The 16,614-nt window shown below is 38.5% G+C and overlaps 1 protein-coding gene across 4 annotated transcripts in view; it reads left to right on the plus strand.

Annotated features, from left to right (window-relative positions):
• RGL1 (ral guanine nucleotide dissociation stimulator like 1) overlaps positions 1-16,614 on the plus strand; it is a 319,950-nt gene that overhangs the window by 219,361 nt on the left and 83,975 nt on the right. For all 4 annotated transcript variants that reach the window (XM_043963235.1, XM_043963233.1, XM_043963236.1 and 1 more), the window contains one exon: positions 12,602-12,679. In XM_043963235.1, the coding sequence (XP_043819170.1) occupies positions 12,602-12,679 (78 nt within the window). The remainder of the gene's footprint in view (positions 1-12,601; positions 12,680-16,614) is intronic.

A 16,614-nucleotide genomic window follows, 5' to 3' on the forward strand; every position in this document is an offset into this window, starting at 1 on the left:
AGGGGAATGAATATTCCATGAAACTGACCACTTGACGCATGGTAGGTAGGGTTGAGACTTTGGGGACCAAATGTTCAGCCTTAGCATAAGTAATTATCTTTATTCTCTTCCATGGACATAGGCTAATTCTAATGAACCCCTAATTAAAGTCAGTTCACAAATAAGAGTGGTTGGTCACAGGGGCAGCTAGGTGGCGCAGTAGAAAGAGCACCGGCCCTGGATTCAGGAATACCTGAGTTCAAATCCAGCCTCAGACACTTAACACTTACTAGCTGTGTGACCCTGGGCAAGTCACTTAACCCCAATTGCCTCACCCAAAAAAAAAAAAAAAGAGTGGTTGGTCACAACGTGGAATCAGATACAGGCATATGAATGATTTTAGGCAAACCAGTTACTATTGCCAATACGACATCCTGTATAAGGTTGGGGATACACAAGCAGCCCTCTTCACAGTACTTTTTTTGTTGAATTAAATTGAATTAGGATTTCACTAAAAAATAGTTTGCTCTCTGGAAAAGAAACCAATAATTCTGCATAAATACAGTGGTCCTGAAGGAGAAGAGATTGGGCCTTGATTGAAGGTAGACACTAGTTGTGAGCTAGAGGAAGTTACTTTTGTTTCCACAGACTGTCTGCTACAGGCACTAAAAATAATATTTCCTTTTCCTTTAGAAATTGTAGTTTATTTTACAGGGAAATCCATTTTCTGACATCCTGTCTGTTGTTAGCCACCATCTCATATCATCAATAGAAATTTTAAAGTTATTTTTTTAATCAGAACTTCCTTTTCTTTGAGGGCTGTGGAATAGCAGTAAAATTATTGGAAATATACATTTAAATATATTTCAATTCCATACTTTCTTGGCCAGATCTATAATTTAATCACTATAGGAACTTTCTCTATAGAAATTCTTTCTACCAGATGCAGATGGGCAGCATATCTATAATTTAGAATTTTAGAGAGTTGTTTAGGGACATTAAGAAGTCAACTGACTTATCTAGTATCACAGACATAACATGTTAGAAGTTTGACCTGAATTCAGGGCTTTGTGACCTGACATCCAGGGCCAACTCTCTCTTTTCCCCATCATATTACATATATATTCAGCCTTCTTTAGAAGGAAGATCTGGCCCAGAATTATTATTATTATTAATAATTTTTACCATAGAATACACTCCAGTCCCATTTTTTATAAGTTGAATTCAAGCAAATTAAAGTTTTTGTTATTCTACAGCTTGAATAAGTTTCTATCAAATGTTCACCCAGAGTATGATAACATTTTGTTGCAAGAAACTTCAATGGCCATGCTATAACCTTGCTAGCTTTTCTTTTAGTAGATATCATGGTGGCCTAGGTCTCTATTCTTGTTTGTCCACAGTCATAGTCAAACATGAGTGTTAGAGGAGAGCACTGTGGGGAGCAGCTATTAGAAACTGATATTTGATATAGTCTCCCTTTAGGACAGTGGTTCTAAAAAATGATTACTAGGGGGCACCTAGGTAGTGCAGTGGATAAAGCAGTGGCCCTGGATTCAGGAGGACTTGAGTTCAAATTCGACCTTAGACATTTGACATTTACTAGCTGTGTGACCCTGGGCAAGTCACTTAACCCTCATTGCCCTGGGGGAAAAATTATTACTGGCAATCTACAAGGCCAGCTTTCATGGGCTTGCCTCTTTTTTGTTTTGTTTGTTTCTTCCATGAGTCAATTATGTATTTCTATTGATAGAAAATAGACTTGAAATCACTAGTGTCTCATTTGACCAAACACCTTTCTTTTAAATCTGTTGAATCTTTTCTCTCTAATGCCTAAAAGAAGGCCTTGTTTATAGTAAGCACTTAATAGATAGTGGATGAATTTAATTAAATACTGTGGCAGAGGGACATAAGTATATTTTTCTTTCATGGGCTTTTTTGCTCCCACCATGCTGATAAGTGTATAACAGAAGTTGCGACTTATTGCTCTATGAATCCAGGATGATCATCCCATGTAACCTAATGGAGAGAACATACAGGAAATCTTAGTACCACCCTCATTTCCTTCTGAGCTTATGGCTCTAACATAGTGGATATCTTGGCCAGGGAAAAGATTCCTTGGAAAACCAGGAGCTTTTCTAAAGTTGTTTTTTTCTCCCTGCTTATCATAAGGGATAAGTTTAAAAAGCATTTCCTGCTCGAGCATTGATGACCCTTAGACAGGAAAGAACTGATAGATGATGTACATGTGGTGGTAGAAGGACAATTAAATTGGTCTTTAGCTACAGGGACAGTTTAAGAAATGAAACTAAACAATTTTTTGAAGAAGGCTCATGAACTAGGAGAAGTGATGGGGAAATAATGAGAAGAGTTGTATGTGTAGATTTTGAAATGTCTCTGACACAGAAGTGAGCATTGAAGATTTAACAGGGAATAGATTTCAGAAAGGTTTCTTACTTTTACTACCCTGCCTTTTAACAGAATAAGGAAAAGTAGTTGTTTTGCACATGAGATGATTAAAGACATAAAAAGCCCCCCAGTAATTCACACTTCATTTAACTGTCTGTTATAATCTAACAGTCTATTTGGGGCAGTATGTTCAACATGACACAGGAAGGTAAGACTCATCTCTCAGGAGAAAGTCTCCTTAAATCTGGTACACATGGACTCAGCCTTTCCCAGTCAGGGTGCTGAGGAACAGGGCACGTGAACATTCATTGTGTGTGTGGGATGTTGGTCTATACCCACTTTCTGCCAAATTGTTTTCCAGTTTTTCCAACAGTTTTTTCTTTTTTTTTTTTTTCGGGGCAATGAGGGTTAAGTGACTTGCCCAGGGTCACACAGATAGTGTCAAGTGTCTGAGGCCAGATTAGAACTCAGGTACTCCTGAATCCAAGGCCAGTGCTTTATCCACTATGCCAGCTCAAATAGCATGCTTTTTTGCAGCCATGAAAAAGATGAACTCAAGTCAGAAAAACAGGACTAGATCAAAGGACCACGTCTATCCACAGCATGCTAAAAAGCAGGACTCCTTCCTCCATGTAACCACATGTCATTACTCTTCATTAACCAGAAATGTTTAATCTGCTATTTTGAAGTTAGGTAAGATTAAGACCACACGTGAGGGAAAATAGTAAAATCTCTTCTCTTCTGACTTAGTTGCCTTTTGCAAATGTTGATTTATTTCTGCTCAGTGGAATAGATTCTTGCCACACCTCGGTGAATGCATAGACCAATCTTTATGGTAGAGAGAGGGTAGTGGTGTAGAAGTAATACTCCTATATTATGCTTAGCAAAAGCTTAAGGGACACTATTAAATGTCTTAGCATCCAAAAGTAAATATTCATTCTTTTTATTAAAAAAGAACATATACAAGACCCAAGACATAAAAACTGTTTGTTTCTATGAATCATTTTGGAGGTAGGGAATAATATTGGGGTGGATGATACTTGAGGGTGGAAATGGTCTAGGGTGGAGCTGAAGGGTAGAGGGCAAAGGTCATGGTTATATGGAAGCCTTTCCAACTTAGTAGGACCTTTTGGCATATACCCAATTGCTATGGCCTTCCAGGATTGAGGCTCACTACAGTGCCACATTGGAGAATCACAACAGGACTTTAGTGGGATACAGAAACATACTGAAAAATAAAGTTTAGAAAACTTTTTGATTTGATAATCAAAATGGTTCCTTTTAAGAGAGAGGTGAAATGTCATTCTTGACAGTAAAGGATGGGAAAAAGTAGAAAGACATTTTTAGTTAAAAGAAGATTATACTACCTTCTCACTTAGGTTCTGTTTATAAAACTTAAAAAACTAACAGTTAAGCTGTGTGACCCTGGGCAAGTCACTTAACCCCAACTGCCTCACTTAAAAAAAACCAAAAAACTAACAGTTAATTTTTTTGCTGCTCTCCAGAATTTAGGTTGTTTGTAAGCATTTTGAATTGAAAGGGGACTGGATGCTTTTAAAACTTGTTTTTTGATGTTTCTGATCACAGTTTTCTTGTTTATTTTTTCTTATGTTGTTTATTTATTTATCTTTATGTATCTTGTTTATTCTTATGATATGTTTAAGCAAATTTGGGTCTTGAGCATGGCATTGGACTGACTGCTCTTTGTTGTTCAGTTGCGTCTGACTCTTTGTGACCCCAACTTGGGGTTTTCTTGGCAAAGATACTGAAGTGATTTGCCATTTCCTTCTCCAGCCCATTTTACTGATGAGGAACTGAGGCCAACAGGGTTAAGTGACTTGCCCAGAGTCACATGGCTAGTAAATGTCTAAGGCCAGATTTGATCTCAGGAAGATGAGTCTTGCTGACTTCAGGTCTGGTACCCTATCCATTGCATCATGTAGCTTCCCCTTGGACTGCCCTGATGAATGAAACTCTTTGACCATTGGTTTCTCTATCAAGGTTGCCAGTAAGAGGGCCAGTTAGTGCCAGTTTTGTTGGTTTTGTGTTAAGCCCAAGTTGTTGTTTTTAAATGTAGGAGAAGAAAATAACAGTGTATTGTGTAAACCAGTAGGCTATAATAATACTAAGCTATCAGATATGCTGACAAATGCCACAAACTAGTGGGCAATTCCTTTCTGCTAATTGAGAAAACTGAGACAAAGAGACAGGATTGCTTCAAGACCCCCTTGTAAAACGAGGAGCAGTGCCCTTACTCCCAGTGTGAAGCCAAACCGTTAGGCTGAGGAAAGCTCGAGTCTTAAAACCCATTCTTTAGAACTCTATTGCCCCCACCTCGACTGTGTGGGTGCTTGTGCGCACACGCGCGCGCACACACACACACACACACACACACACACGGGGTTTCTTTTACTTTAGCCTATTTTTGCAGCAGCAACTGTAGAATATTAAGTAAAGGGTTTGGAATGAAAACCTGGAATGAGGAGGTGGTGGTCACGGACAGGTCCAAGAGCTATAAGAATGCACCCAGTGGGCCAAGAGAAGAGAAACCGATGATACGCATCTGGAGAGAAAATGATGTGAAATCCTATCCCAAGGGTGATAGTGATCATGTTTAAGAAAGGACTTTGAATCTGGATGGGAGATGGGATGGGATGGGATGGTGAGGGGAGGGGATAGCAGGAAGACTCTTCCTTTTCCTTTGGCTAATAGTCAATGTCAAACTCTTAGGCCTGCTTTTTTTGGTCTTCCATTTAAAGGGGTGGAGCTTCGGGGGCTGCCGAGCTGAAAGCACCTTTCTGATTATTAATGGAAATTAAACAGAATTTTGTAGCTATTGAGCAGAACAGGGTTTCTTGGCTGTGCAGATGCACAGAATTTGTTGTTTGCTGTTTAAGTGTAGGTCCCTAAGGCTGTCTCAATAATACACAGATGTTACAAAGAGGAAATAGAGGTGACAGCCAGGTATGTGACCTTGGCCCTTAACATCTCTGGGCCTTCACAGAGTCATGATCTCAGAGCTGAAAGGTACCTGAGAAACCATTTAATCTAACCCCTACCTGAATAGCAATTCCCTGTATGGTTTTCCAACAAAGGAACCTCCAGCTTCTGTTTGAACTCCTCTCCTAGATCTTGTCTAAAATTTTGTGGTCCAGTGAACTTCCCAGCTCTCCCAGTCCTTTATTTGTTCAGTCACAGTCTCCTCTAGGGAAGTCACCAACAGCTCAATGCCTGGCTCAGCCTTGAAGCTCCTTGGCCTTTCTTTTGTCAGCTTGTCTTTTCCCTCTGAGTAACCACAGGTGCTACAGGTGGCCGGCCATGTTCTTCAGGAGGGAAGCTTGATGCCATGAGACCTTCCCCAGGCGTATCTGAGGGGGGATGCCTGTTTTGGAGGACATTTTTCATTAGTAAGAAAAATGGCATTTAGGTAGTACTTTTTATTTATATTAATAATAATAATAGTAATAATAGTGGTAAAATATGTGGTACCTGAGAGTCTGGAGACCTAGTTCAGGTCCTCCTCCTGTCATTAACTAGCTCTGTGGCCCCAGGACATCACTTAACCTCTCTGAGCCTCAGTTTCCTCATATATAACATAGATTGGCCTAGATCACTTCTAAGGTTAATTCTACCACAATATTCTATGTTCATTATATATAATTTGATCTTCACAATAATCTTGTTATTTAGATATTATTATTACTATTATTCCCATTTTACAAATGAGGAAAGTGAATCAGAGATGTTAAGTGACTTGCTCAGGGTCACAGAGCTAGCTAGCAAATGTCCGAGTCTAGATTTCAACTCGGGTTTCCCTGGCTCCAAGTCCCACATGCTATGTACTAGGCCACAGCTTCTTAAACCCCATATGGGGTCATGTAACTGAATGTGGGATCAGGAAAAATTTGGTAATAGTAAAAGATTTAAGTTTAAGAAGACCTGGTCTAGGCCACGTAGTTGCCTAGTTAGTGTGGAGGGTTCCCTCCCTCTTTTTTTTTTTAAATCTTAGGTTAAAGTCCATATTTTCACTAAAGAAGGGGCTGGCTGTTCCAGACATCCCCAGACAATTTCACTCACACGACCCCCATTGAGTGAAGGTTATGTTTCCCTTTAAAGTTTTTTTTCCTCTTACCCAGCCTCTCAGCTTAGTTAAAATCAATGGCTTTCATAGGCCACAGTTTCTTGGTACAACTAAGCTTACCAAAAATACAGTTTCATAAATCAGTGGCTTCCAATGTGATTTCCCTGTTCTTACAGTCTGCACCTCCCTAATACTCCCACATCAAATAAAAACAGACACACACAGAGCTTCTCTCTTTGCCCTGTCCTTATTCCCAGCTGCCTTATTAGAATTTAGAAGAGCCTATGGAGGCTTACTGCATTGTCCCCTAATCCTGCCTCCTTCATGTCTTAGAAGCTCCTCTGTAGGGAGGCTCTCATCCAAGCACAGAATTTCAGAGATGAAAGGGACCTTGGTCCCCCAGGACACTTTTGGCTTACATGATTTTTTTTACAGTGGGTCTCCCTATTTTTTTCAGGCTGGAAATGTAGGAACCATACACATTCCCAGGCCCACTACAGATGGGCTTGGGAATTCCGATCTACTTCATTTCTGACTTGGGTTGGTTTGCCCCTCCATAGGAAATCTATTGTTCCCACCCATGGTCCAACAGCAGGGATTACAGACACACCACCACATCCCATGCTTGATATAATTTTTTTGAACAACTAACTTCTCCACAAATAAGATGCATTTTATTTATCCCACATTGGCTCCAATAAAATCAAGCCATTCCTTTGTTTTGGTGAGGCAATTGGGGTTAAGTGACTTGTCTAGAGTTACACAGTTAGTAATTGTTAAGTGTCTGAGGCCAGATTTGAATTCAGGTCCTCCTGAATCCAGGGCCGGTGCTCTATCCACTGCACCACTTAGCTGCCCCAAGCCATTCCTTTCTGGGTCACAATTTTCTGTTTGCCTATAAGAAATTGGTTAAACATTACTACCCCTCCCATCATTATTAAGGTCCTGTAAATAATTACTCAGAACTCAGTTTTGCAGCTCCTTAGCAGAAATTTGACAGTCTCGGTGGCAATAGGACATGGGAGAGGAAGCACTTGGCTGTCTGACACCATGGGCAATCACTTGACCTCGCTGGGCTTTGTTGTCTTCTCTATAAACTGAGGGGATTCTAAATTATTTCCAAGGTCTCTTTCAACTTTAACTTTCTTTGCTTCTGTCTTTCTTGTGCCTCATTGGTTAACAGTTTTAATAACTTTTTTTCTACATACTGGATAATTATATACAAAGCCCAAATTTCTGAGAATTTGTATTTTTATTTGAATTTTATGTCTTTAAGGTGTCCAGATTGTGACTCATAAACCTTTTTGAGAAAATGGAGCTTTGATCTTTACTTCCAGGGAGAGTTTTGCATAGATATTTGGGGTGGGGGGAATCATTTTGACTGTTCTATTTCTATAGAAAAACCCAGTTTATTTACCACACTAGCTTAAATGACTTGGAATTTCTGGGGAAGCTATGAGTGGACCCAGGCAAGCATCAAAGCAACTTATTCACCCTGAACACCCTGAAAAACATGCCAGGGGATGGCTCTAAGGTGGCCTGACCTCAGAATTTGGAACTCCTGGACTCTTGTTCCAGATTTCCCATATTATTTGATTTGAGAACTTCTGCTACTTCCAAAGAATGTTAGTTTAACTCCATCAGGGAGATATTGGCATCATTCATCTGTAATGTCCTTTGAGAGTAAAAAAGCATTTATAATGACAGAAATAATATGCAGGTAACATATGGGAGCTCTGAAAGACTCAAATTTCAAGGTGCTTCTCACTTTTCAACTTTTCCTTGATCATTAAGATTTCCTTTAGAATCTTGGCTCTATGCTTCTGACTTTCTCCTGCTGCCTAGACTGTATTAAGTTATTAATACTCACAGTTCATTTTCATGGTTTAGCCCAATGAGCATCTGAACTAGAAGTCACAGGTCTGGGATTTAAATCCTGGCTCTGACAACTGTTGACCTATGTAACATAAGACAAATCACTCAATCCCTCTGAACCTCAGTTGCTTTTGTAATGAAAAGAATGCTGATTTTGGGACCAGAGAGCTTGGATTTGAATCCTTCCTTTGTCAATCGACACTTCTGTGACCGTAAGCATGTCATAGTCACTCTGAACCTCATTTTACTCCTATGGAAAATGGTTGGATTTTCCACCTCAAGTTTCTTCCAGCTCAAATTTGTGATCGCATGATCTGGAAAATGATTTCTGTGGGGGACAAATGAGATATCATCAGGAAAACTAATACTGTGAGGAACAAATGAGGTAACATCTAAAGAGCTTTGCAAATATTAATATCACGTATCAGCTATCATATTGACTCTACCCATCTCTCAGGGTTGCTAGGATTAATGTCAATTCAACAAGCATTCATTAGGTGGCTACTGTGTGTAAATCACTGAATGAGGCAATGAGAATGAAAAGACAAAATGGCCTCAAGGAGCTGCCATTCCATTGGAGAATACCACATGGGTATGTATTAGCATATATACAATATCTAAAAAAAATTGGGGGTGGTATTAGGAGCTGGGGGAGTCAATCAAGTCTTCATAGGAATAGTAAGTGGCAGAATGGAGATGTGAACACAAATCTCTCTGTCTAGTGCTTTATCCTAGAAACCAAGTAGCTTTGCAACTTGGTGTTTGAACAGAGAACAGCACAAAGTTCTTGTGAAATCAGGAAGAAGGAAAACCTAGAACCTCTTGTTCCAAATACCTCTTCCAAGAAAAGTGTTTGGGGTAATAATATAATGGATTTTTTCTGATAGCTGTATCTCCCTTTCTTTCTTTCTTTCTTTCTTCCTTTCTTCCTTCCTTCCTTCCTTTCTTTCTTTCTTTCTTCCTTCCTTCCTTTCTTTCTTTCTTTCTTTCTTTCTTTCTTTCTTTCTTTCTTTCTTTCTTTCTTTCTTTCTTTCTTTCTTTCTTTCTTTCTTTCTTTCTTTCTTTCTTTCTTTCTTGTGAGGCATTGGAGGTTAAGTGACTTACCCAGGGTCACACAGCTAGTGTCAATTGTCTGAGGCCGGATTTGAACTCAGGTACTCCTGACTCCAGGGCCGGTGTTCTATCCACTGCACCACCTAGCTGTCCCTCTCCATTTATTTTTACTACGGCTCACTTCATGGAGAGGGTAAAAGATAAAACCTTAGCAGAAGCCCTCAGTCTAGAGAAAAACCTGAAATATACAATGCCCATCTCTGTGATATGAAGAACAAGCAAATTATTTAATTGATATAATTCATGAATTATAGTAATTAGATTAAAAAACCACATCCTAGGTATCAGAGAGACATCATAATTTGGTGCAGCCATCACATGTTTGTTTTTTTCCTATCGAGGAAATCATAAAACCTATTTGGAGACAACTTATGGGCATTCTTCATAATGATAGTGGTCAAAAAGAGATTCTCAAAGTATAACTGTGTATACCTACTTGGTGGAGTCATTTCCTACTCCATTTTACCCCACATAGAGGAAGAATAAGCCTTCCATTAATGGGTTCTTTTGTCCCATGAGAAGCACCTGGATGTCCTGGAAGTCCCCCAAGTAACAGCTGCAGAAAAGAACAAAGAAGAACAGCTAGGGTGTGGAGTCATGGAAAATGTCTCTGGGAGGCCAATAAGGCCAGAAGGCTGATGATTCAAAGAGGGAAACAGGTGGATTAAAGGAGCCTAGGGGCTAGAACTGGGTCCAGAAGTCTGTACTGGGGTGAAGCAATCTGAGATAGAGCCAGATGGGCTGGCACTAAATCAAGCCAGAAGGGAGACTTTTATTTAAAAAAAAGATTTGTATATCCCAGCAACAAGAGACCATAAGGCTATTGGGGTCTTAACATTATTAAATGGAAGATAGAAGAATGCTTTTTATTTATAGATAATTAGAAATAACCAGTGACAGAAGCCTTATTATCAAAACTTTGGTGAAGATTCTTATGATGTCTAGCATCATAAAATTATTAAATTCTTCATAGATAGAATGAGAATCTGAAATAACATTGGAACTGCATGAAGGGTTAGAAATCAATTTAAAGAACCCCCCCCCCGAACTTAGAATTAATATATCCAACACTACTGCTTATGAATAAAATAATTATTATGCACTTATGAGTATAATATTCTTACATTTAGTCTAACAGGAACATTGATATCCAGGCACACATTTTGGGTAATATTTAATATACTAAATTTAGAATTTCTTATTTTTGCCAAGGGAATTCATGGCCTAATGGAAGCAGAATGTTAAATTATTATTGAGTGAATTTGGCCCAAATTCACCCATATTGATCCCAAAACAAATATCTACTTTGGGGCTTGAATGGTCCAGATAATCTAGTTTTGTGGCCCAATTTAACAAGTCTTTATTCAGCTCACGGACTCCAGTGCATTAGATTTGCACTGGGGGTTTTAATGACCTTATGGTTGTATCATTGACATCATTGCCTCCATTATCATTGCCTATGCTAAGCACACCACTACCCAGAACATAGAGAAACATAATGGCATTACAGGGCTCTCAATTTCAGTGCCTCACAGCAGAGCTGTCAAACACACATTGAGGCCCTGAACCAGATTAAAATGTAATGGGAATGTTTAATAAAATAAATATAGACTAGAACATAGATAATGTTAATATGTGGTTTTCTAAGTCAATATGTGCTATTGGGGATCCTTATATAAGTTTTGGTGGCTCCCCAGGCTCTATTTGAGTTTGACACCACTGCCCTACAACACGCCTCAAAAGGCTTGATGAGAAATCTTATGTCTTAGAATCATCATGTGCTTCTTTTGCTAGGAAGAAAAGCTTTCTTCTAAGGTACCTTCATTTGCTAGAAGAAATCAAGGGTTTTGTTTGTGTTTAGACTTATTTTATAAGATTAGAAAATAAACTTTATTTAATATCTTTACATCTGAAATGGAACAATTTATTTTCAATGTTGTCTACACTCCATATTGAAACAATGGAAACTCTGCCCCTGTCTTACCTCTAGAGTTGTTGGGTTTTTAAAAAATATATATTTATTTTTTCCAATTACATGTAAAGATATTTTTTTAGTTCCAAAATTTTCTCCCACCCTCCCTTCCCTCCCCCTTCCAGAAGCAAGCAAGCAATCTGCTATAGGTTATACATTACAATCATGTTAATCAAGTTTTTTTGTTTGTTTGTTTGTTTTTTAAGTGAGGCAATTGGGGTTAAGTGACTTGCCCAGGGTCACACAGCTAGTAAGTGTTAAATGTCTGAGGCCAGATTTGAACTCAGGTACTCCTGACTCCAGGGCCAGTGCTCTATCCATTGTGCCACCTAGCTGCCCCAATCAAGTTGTTTTTTAAAAATAAATTTTGATTTTTTTATATCACCTATACTTCCCTCTTCATCCTTCTAGTGAGCCAAACCTTACAACAAAGATTTTTTTAAAAGGAAGAAAAAAGGAAGAGAAAAATCATTAAAACTAATCAACGCATTGAAAAATACCTGATGCTATTTTCAGTTACATTGTCATCTTACAGATACATTCCACTATACCCCTGAACATTGATTTCTACAAAGCAACAGGGGGAGGTGTCTTCTTAGATATCTTTTTTAGGGACAAGCTTGTTCTTTATAACTACCCAATGTTCAGATTTTATTAGGTTTTGTTATGTTTTACATTTTTCAGTTATTATGGATATTGTTTTCCTGGTTCTGCTTACTGTAGTTTGTATTCAGTTACGTGTCTTTCCAGACTTTTCTGTATTCATCGCACTTGTCATTTCTTATAGCACAGTAACATTTTATCACATTCATGTATCGCAAAAATGCAGTGTTTAAGAAACAAACAGACAAAACAGCTCATGATATAATTGTGCCCATGATACGATTATGGCAAAGAGGCTGAATTGAGGTAATTACAATTCTGTTCTATAGTATGGACACGGAGCTTGAAACAGTTTTAAGTATAATGAGGTTATCATGACAACCAACTATTATTATTTAACTACTCCCCTATCATTATTTTTTAGATTTTATTAGATGGATTCATCATTCTATGGAACAAACCATAATTCAGTATCCTTTAGCAAGTTTTCTAATCATACCTATCATTCTGTTACAAGAACTTAATTGTGTTCTTTTCTCATGCCAGCTGAATGTATTTATTTTGTCATACAGGTATGGCAACCTGAAAAACCCAAACTGTGAAGAAGATAGAAGCCAAAATTCATCAGAATGCAAGACAGTGCTCAGGAAGTAAGTATGGCATACTTAAGACTGAAATAGTGAACTTTCAACCAGGAATGGAATGTCATATGCACAGTAATTTTTTTTTCTCTTTGAAACTGGTGTGATTTTTATTTTTGACCATACCTTATGATGTAAACCAGAATGTTTGCAGGAACTGGATATGGGTTCATCTTGGGGATAAAAGTGTAAAGGCAAGGATAGGACGTTAGCAAGTACTTACTTTCTCTATCTGCAGTCTGGGGCTAGGATAGGGAAATCAGGTAGCATTTAAACGAATTAGGTCTTCCCAGAGAAACTTCATTGTTTTATTTGAAGTGCTAAAAATGTATTTAGATCATCAGGTTTACCTGTATTCAGATGGGAGAACCTCAATGCATTCCAAAACCATAAATCAGTTTTGGATTGTGTGCAGTTAGGGATTAGCTGTGCCACTGCCTGCTTCCATTAGCATGGATTATTGAGGGATTACTGTGCATTATTAAGAAAAATCTTGGACAGTTGCCTTACAGTTTTCTTATTTGTAGAAATGCCCTCCCTCCATTTTCCCTCTCATTCTAGAGTGAAGAAGCCTGATGTCTGAGGATAACTTCAGATTCCTGAGATAGCAGATACCACAATGACACATTTACACATAAAAACCACTTCTATATCACAAACCACTTCCTTCAATTCCTAGTTTTCAAGAACAAAAAATTTGTACATTTTGTAATACTATCCTATAAGTTACCAGAACAGACAATTCATGAAGTCAGGGGCTATATCTTGTAGACACACTACATCTTCCCAAGGGTCTAGCCCAGTGTTCAGCACACAGTAGATGCTTTGTAAATTTTTGATGAATGAATGACAATAACATAGTTGAGATTAACCCCACAAAGCTTTAGGGACTGAAGATGATAAAGGCTTGCTCCTTAACCTAGAGTCTGTTCTCTTCTATCCCTCAACACCAGAATTATCAAGGGATTCTGCCTTACTGAGCTTATCTCTATCTTGAAGTTAAGAATTTTAGCAATTTAAGACACTTTTTTCTTCTCTGCAGAATCACTGTTAACATTGAGTTATTGGCCAAGCAAGGGTAGATGAATTCTTCAGCATGATTCCAGCCATAAGAATCCATATATCCAGATGGCTTGGGCTTATGCACTATCCAGAGTGACCATTTATTCAAATAGCCAAATATCCAGCTAGCAATGTTGTGAAAAAAGATCCAGTCTTCTCCTGTTTATTTTAAGCACAAATAGGTTTCAGGCAGAAGCAGTTAAGAAAATTGACCATGCCCTGTGTCTGAAGTCATGTTCATTATTTTAATGCCCCATCATAAAACTTCATTCAAGTTCATTGTATCCCAGGGAAATGGACTGTCAGAGCTCCGGAATAAACTGCTAGGTTATAAAGTACTTTATATTTTAGAGCATGTTGAGACATTAACTAATAGTCCTACAATAGCACCCTTATGAAATGCATGTTATCCAAGGGTTATGTTCTTTTCCCAAAGCCTCACAATGAGTCACTGGTAGCAAGTCGGAGATGTTTTGTCGCCTTACCTTAGTTTGAGTTGCTTTTCTAACAGTGTCTGATGAAAGTATGTTGCTTACAGATAACTCCTTTATATTCTAAAACACGTTAAGCCTCCTTCTAACCTGACCCCTTTGTTCTGCTATCTCCATTTCGAAGTTATTTGCCCCTCAGATAGGAAATGTGGGAAAGAATATGCACCCACTTGTATCTGAGATGTTGCTAAACTTTGTGTCCCTGTCCTCTTCTGTCTGATGCTTAGCAGCGATAGAAGGCCTCTCATTAAGTCTATAATTTACACATGCACTGTTTACCTTTTATAGTTACAACACATACTATTTTCTTTAAAAAGTGGACGGCTTCTATTGAGAAATGTCTTTTGTTTCTATGTCACTGAACCTCAATGACTTGTTAGAACAGCTAGTTAAGGTTAAAATCTTGGTAAAATGTTGAAAATATTTGGAAGGCTGCTAGTGCAGCACCAGACTAGGAGCTGAGAGACCTGGGCTGCTGTTTCACCTCAATCACTAACAAGTTGTGTGATATCAAGTGGATCATTTAACTTCTCTGTGCCTTAGTTTCCTCATGAAGAACATCAGGGTGTTGGACTCTTTGCAGCACTGCTCATCCATCTTTAGTTTCCACCTGGTACTCCGTTCTCACTTGTGGGTCCAAGAAGCTGTAGCACGCACAGCTACAACCCCCTGGTAAAATTGTCTCTGCAGATAGACTAAACCACGACGGACCATAAAGCCATATGTGAGTTAGGGGGGTGTCTATCCCAACTTATGTGAAGACTTACTCTGGTGGAATGGGCTGATGAAAACAATTTGTTTTCAGCTAAAGCAGGTGCTTAGAGCTTGGTCAGATATTGAAGGTGCCAAAGACATTCACTGCATCTTAACTTTTGTCTTGGCACTAGACTTTGATGACTCTGAAAGAGAGTGAAACTCATGACTTTGTACAACTCTGCACAACTCTGCCTCACTTAAATCCCAAGAGTCATTGTAATATCATTGTTCCTCTTGGTAAAATGAAGGACAAACAACAATGCTCTTTCCTTCCTCAAATCATCTTGAAACTGATTATCTGTTTAGCTACTATGTTACCCCCTCCACATCCATCAGAATGTAAATTCCTTAAGGGCAGGGGCTATTTTTATATTTATTTTTTTGTCTTTATATTCCTTCATCTAGCACAATGCCTTAAGCCCTCTAGGTGTTTAATAAATGTTTATTGTATTGAACACAAGCTGAAAGTAGGCAGGTTCTTTTCCTAGCCCATCAATGATTGGTGAGACCTTAATTGGTTCTTGCTCTCATCTCCACAGAACAAATAAAGATAGATTTTTGTCCCATGATAAGTAAGGGCAACATTCCTATTGTTTTCCTTTGGATATAAATCCCTACTCCTGTGATTTCAGGTGAGTAACAGACAGCAGGATTCAATGAAATCTTAAGGAGTAAAATGTCCTGTTTGAGGTTAGATGTCTCCAATATAGCGGACCAGAAAAATAAACACCGAATTAGGCTTAAGTATAAGCAGAAAAATGTCCAACTTTGGGGTGTTTTTCGAGTATTTGCTTTTAAAGCATAGAGCAAGTGTTGTACCATATAAAAGCTTTTCTTTGCATTTGCTTTCTGATATACAAAGTACAAGGTACTACGTAGTACCTCACTAATCTTTACAACAAACCTCTGAAATATACAGCACAACTATTACCATCCATTTCTTGCAAATGAAGAAGCTGAGTATCATACATATAAAGTGAGTTTCCCAAGGTCCAAAATGAGTTAGTAAGAGAGCCAGGACTTGAAAGTAAATCTTGTGACTCCAGTTTTTCTACTTTGCCAAGCTGCCACTCAGAAAGTTAATGCTTCTCTCTGACTTTTCTAAACATGGATCCCTCTGTAAGAGTACATTGAGTAGGAAGTTAAAAGAAGGGATTGATGAAATTCTGTATGTGGTGTTTAAAATCTAATGTGGGTCCTAATCTGCACCCCCCCCCAGTTTTAGGGGGGAAATTGGCTAAGATTTACTAATAAATTCAGCAAGAGTTTAGACTTTTAAGGATTTATTAAAGTGTATTAGAAGTTAGTGAAGAGGGGCAGCTAGGTGGCGCAGTGGATAGAGCACCAGTCCTGGATTCAGGAGGACCTGAGTTCAAATCCAGCCTCAGACACTTAACACCTACTAGCTGTGTGACCCTGGGCAAGTCACTTAACCCCAATTGCCTCACCAAAAAAACCAAAACCAAAACCAAAATCAAAGAAGTTAGTGAAGAGAGAGAATGAAAAACCCTAGTTTAGATCTATTCGGTATAGCCAGAGAGAAGCCCTTGCTTTTCATAGCAGTCATGTTTTGGATATGTTGAATTTAAAATGTCCATGAGACATTCAGATTAAGATGTCCAGTAGGCAGTTGGA

Source organism: Dromiciops gliroides, chromosome 4, assembly GCF_019393635.1.
Source record: "Dromiciops gliroides isolate mDroGli1 chromosome 4, mDroGli1.pri, whole genome shotgun sequence".
Taxonomy (NCBI): Eukaryota; Metazoa; Chordata; class Mammalia; order Microbiotheria; family Microbiotheriidae; genus Dromiciops; species Dromiciops gliroides.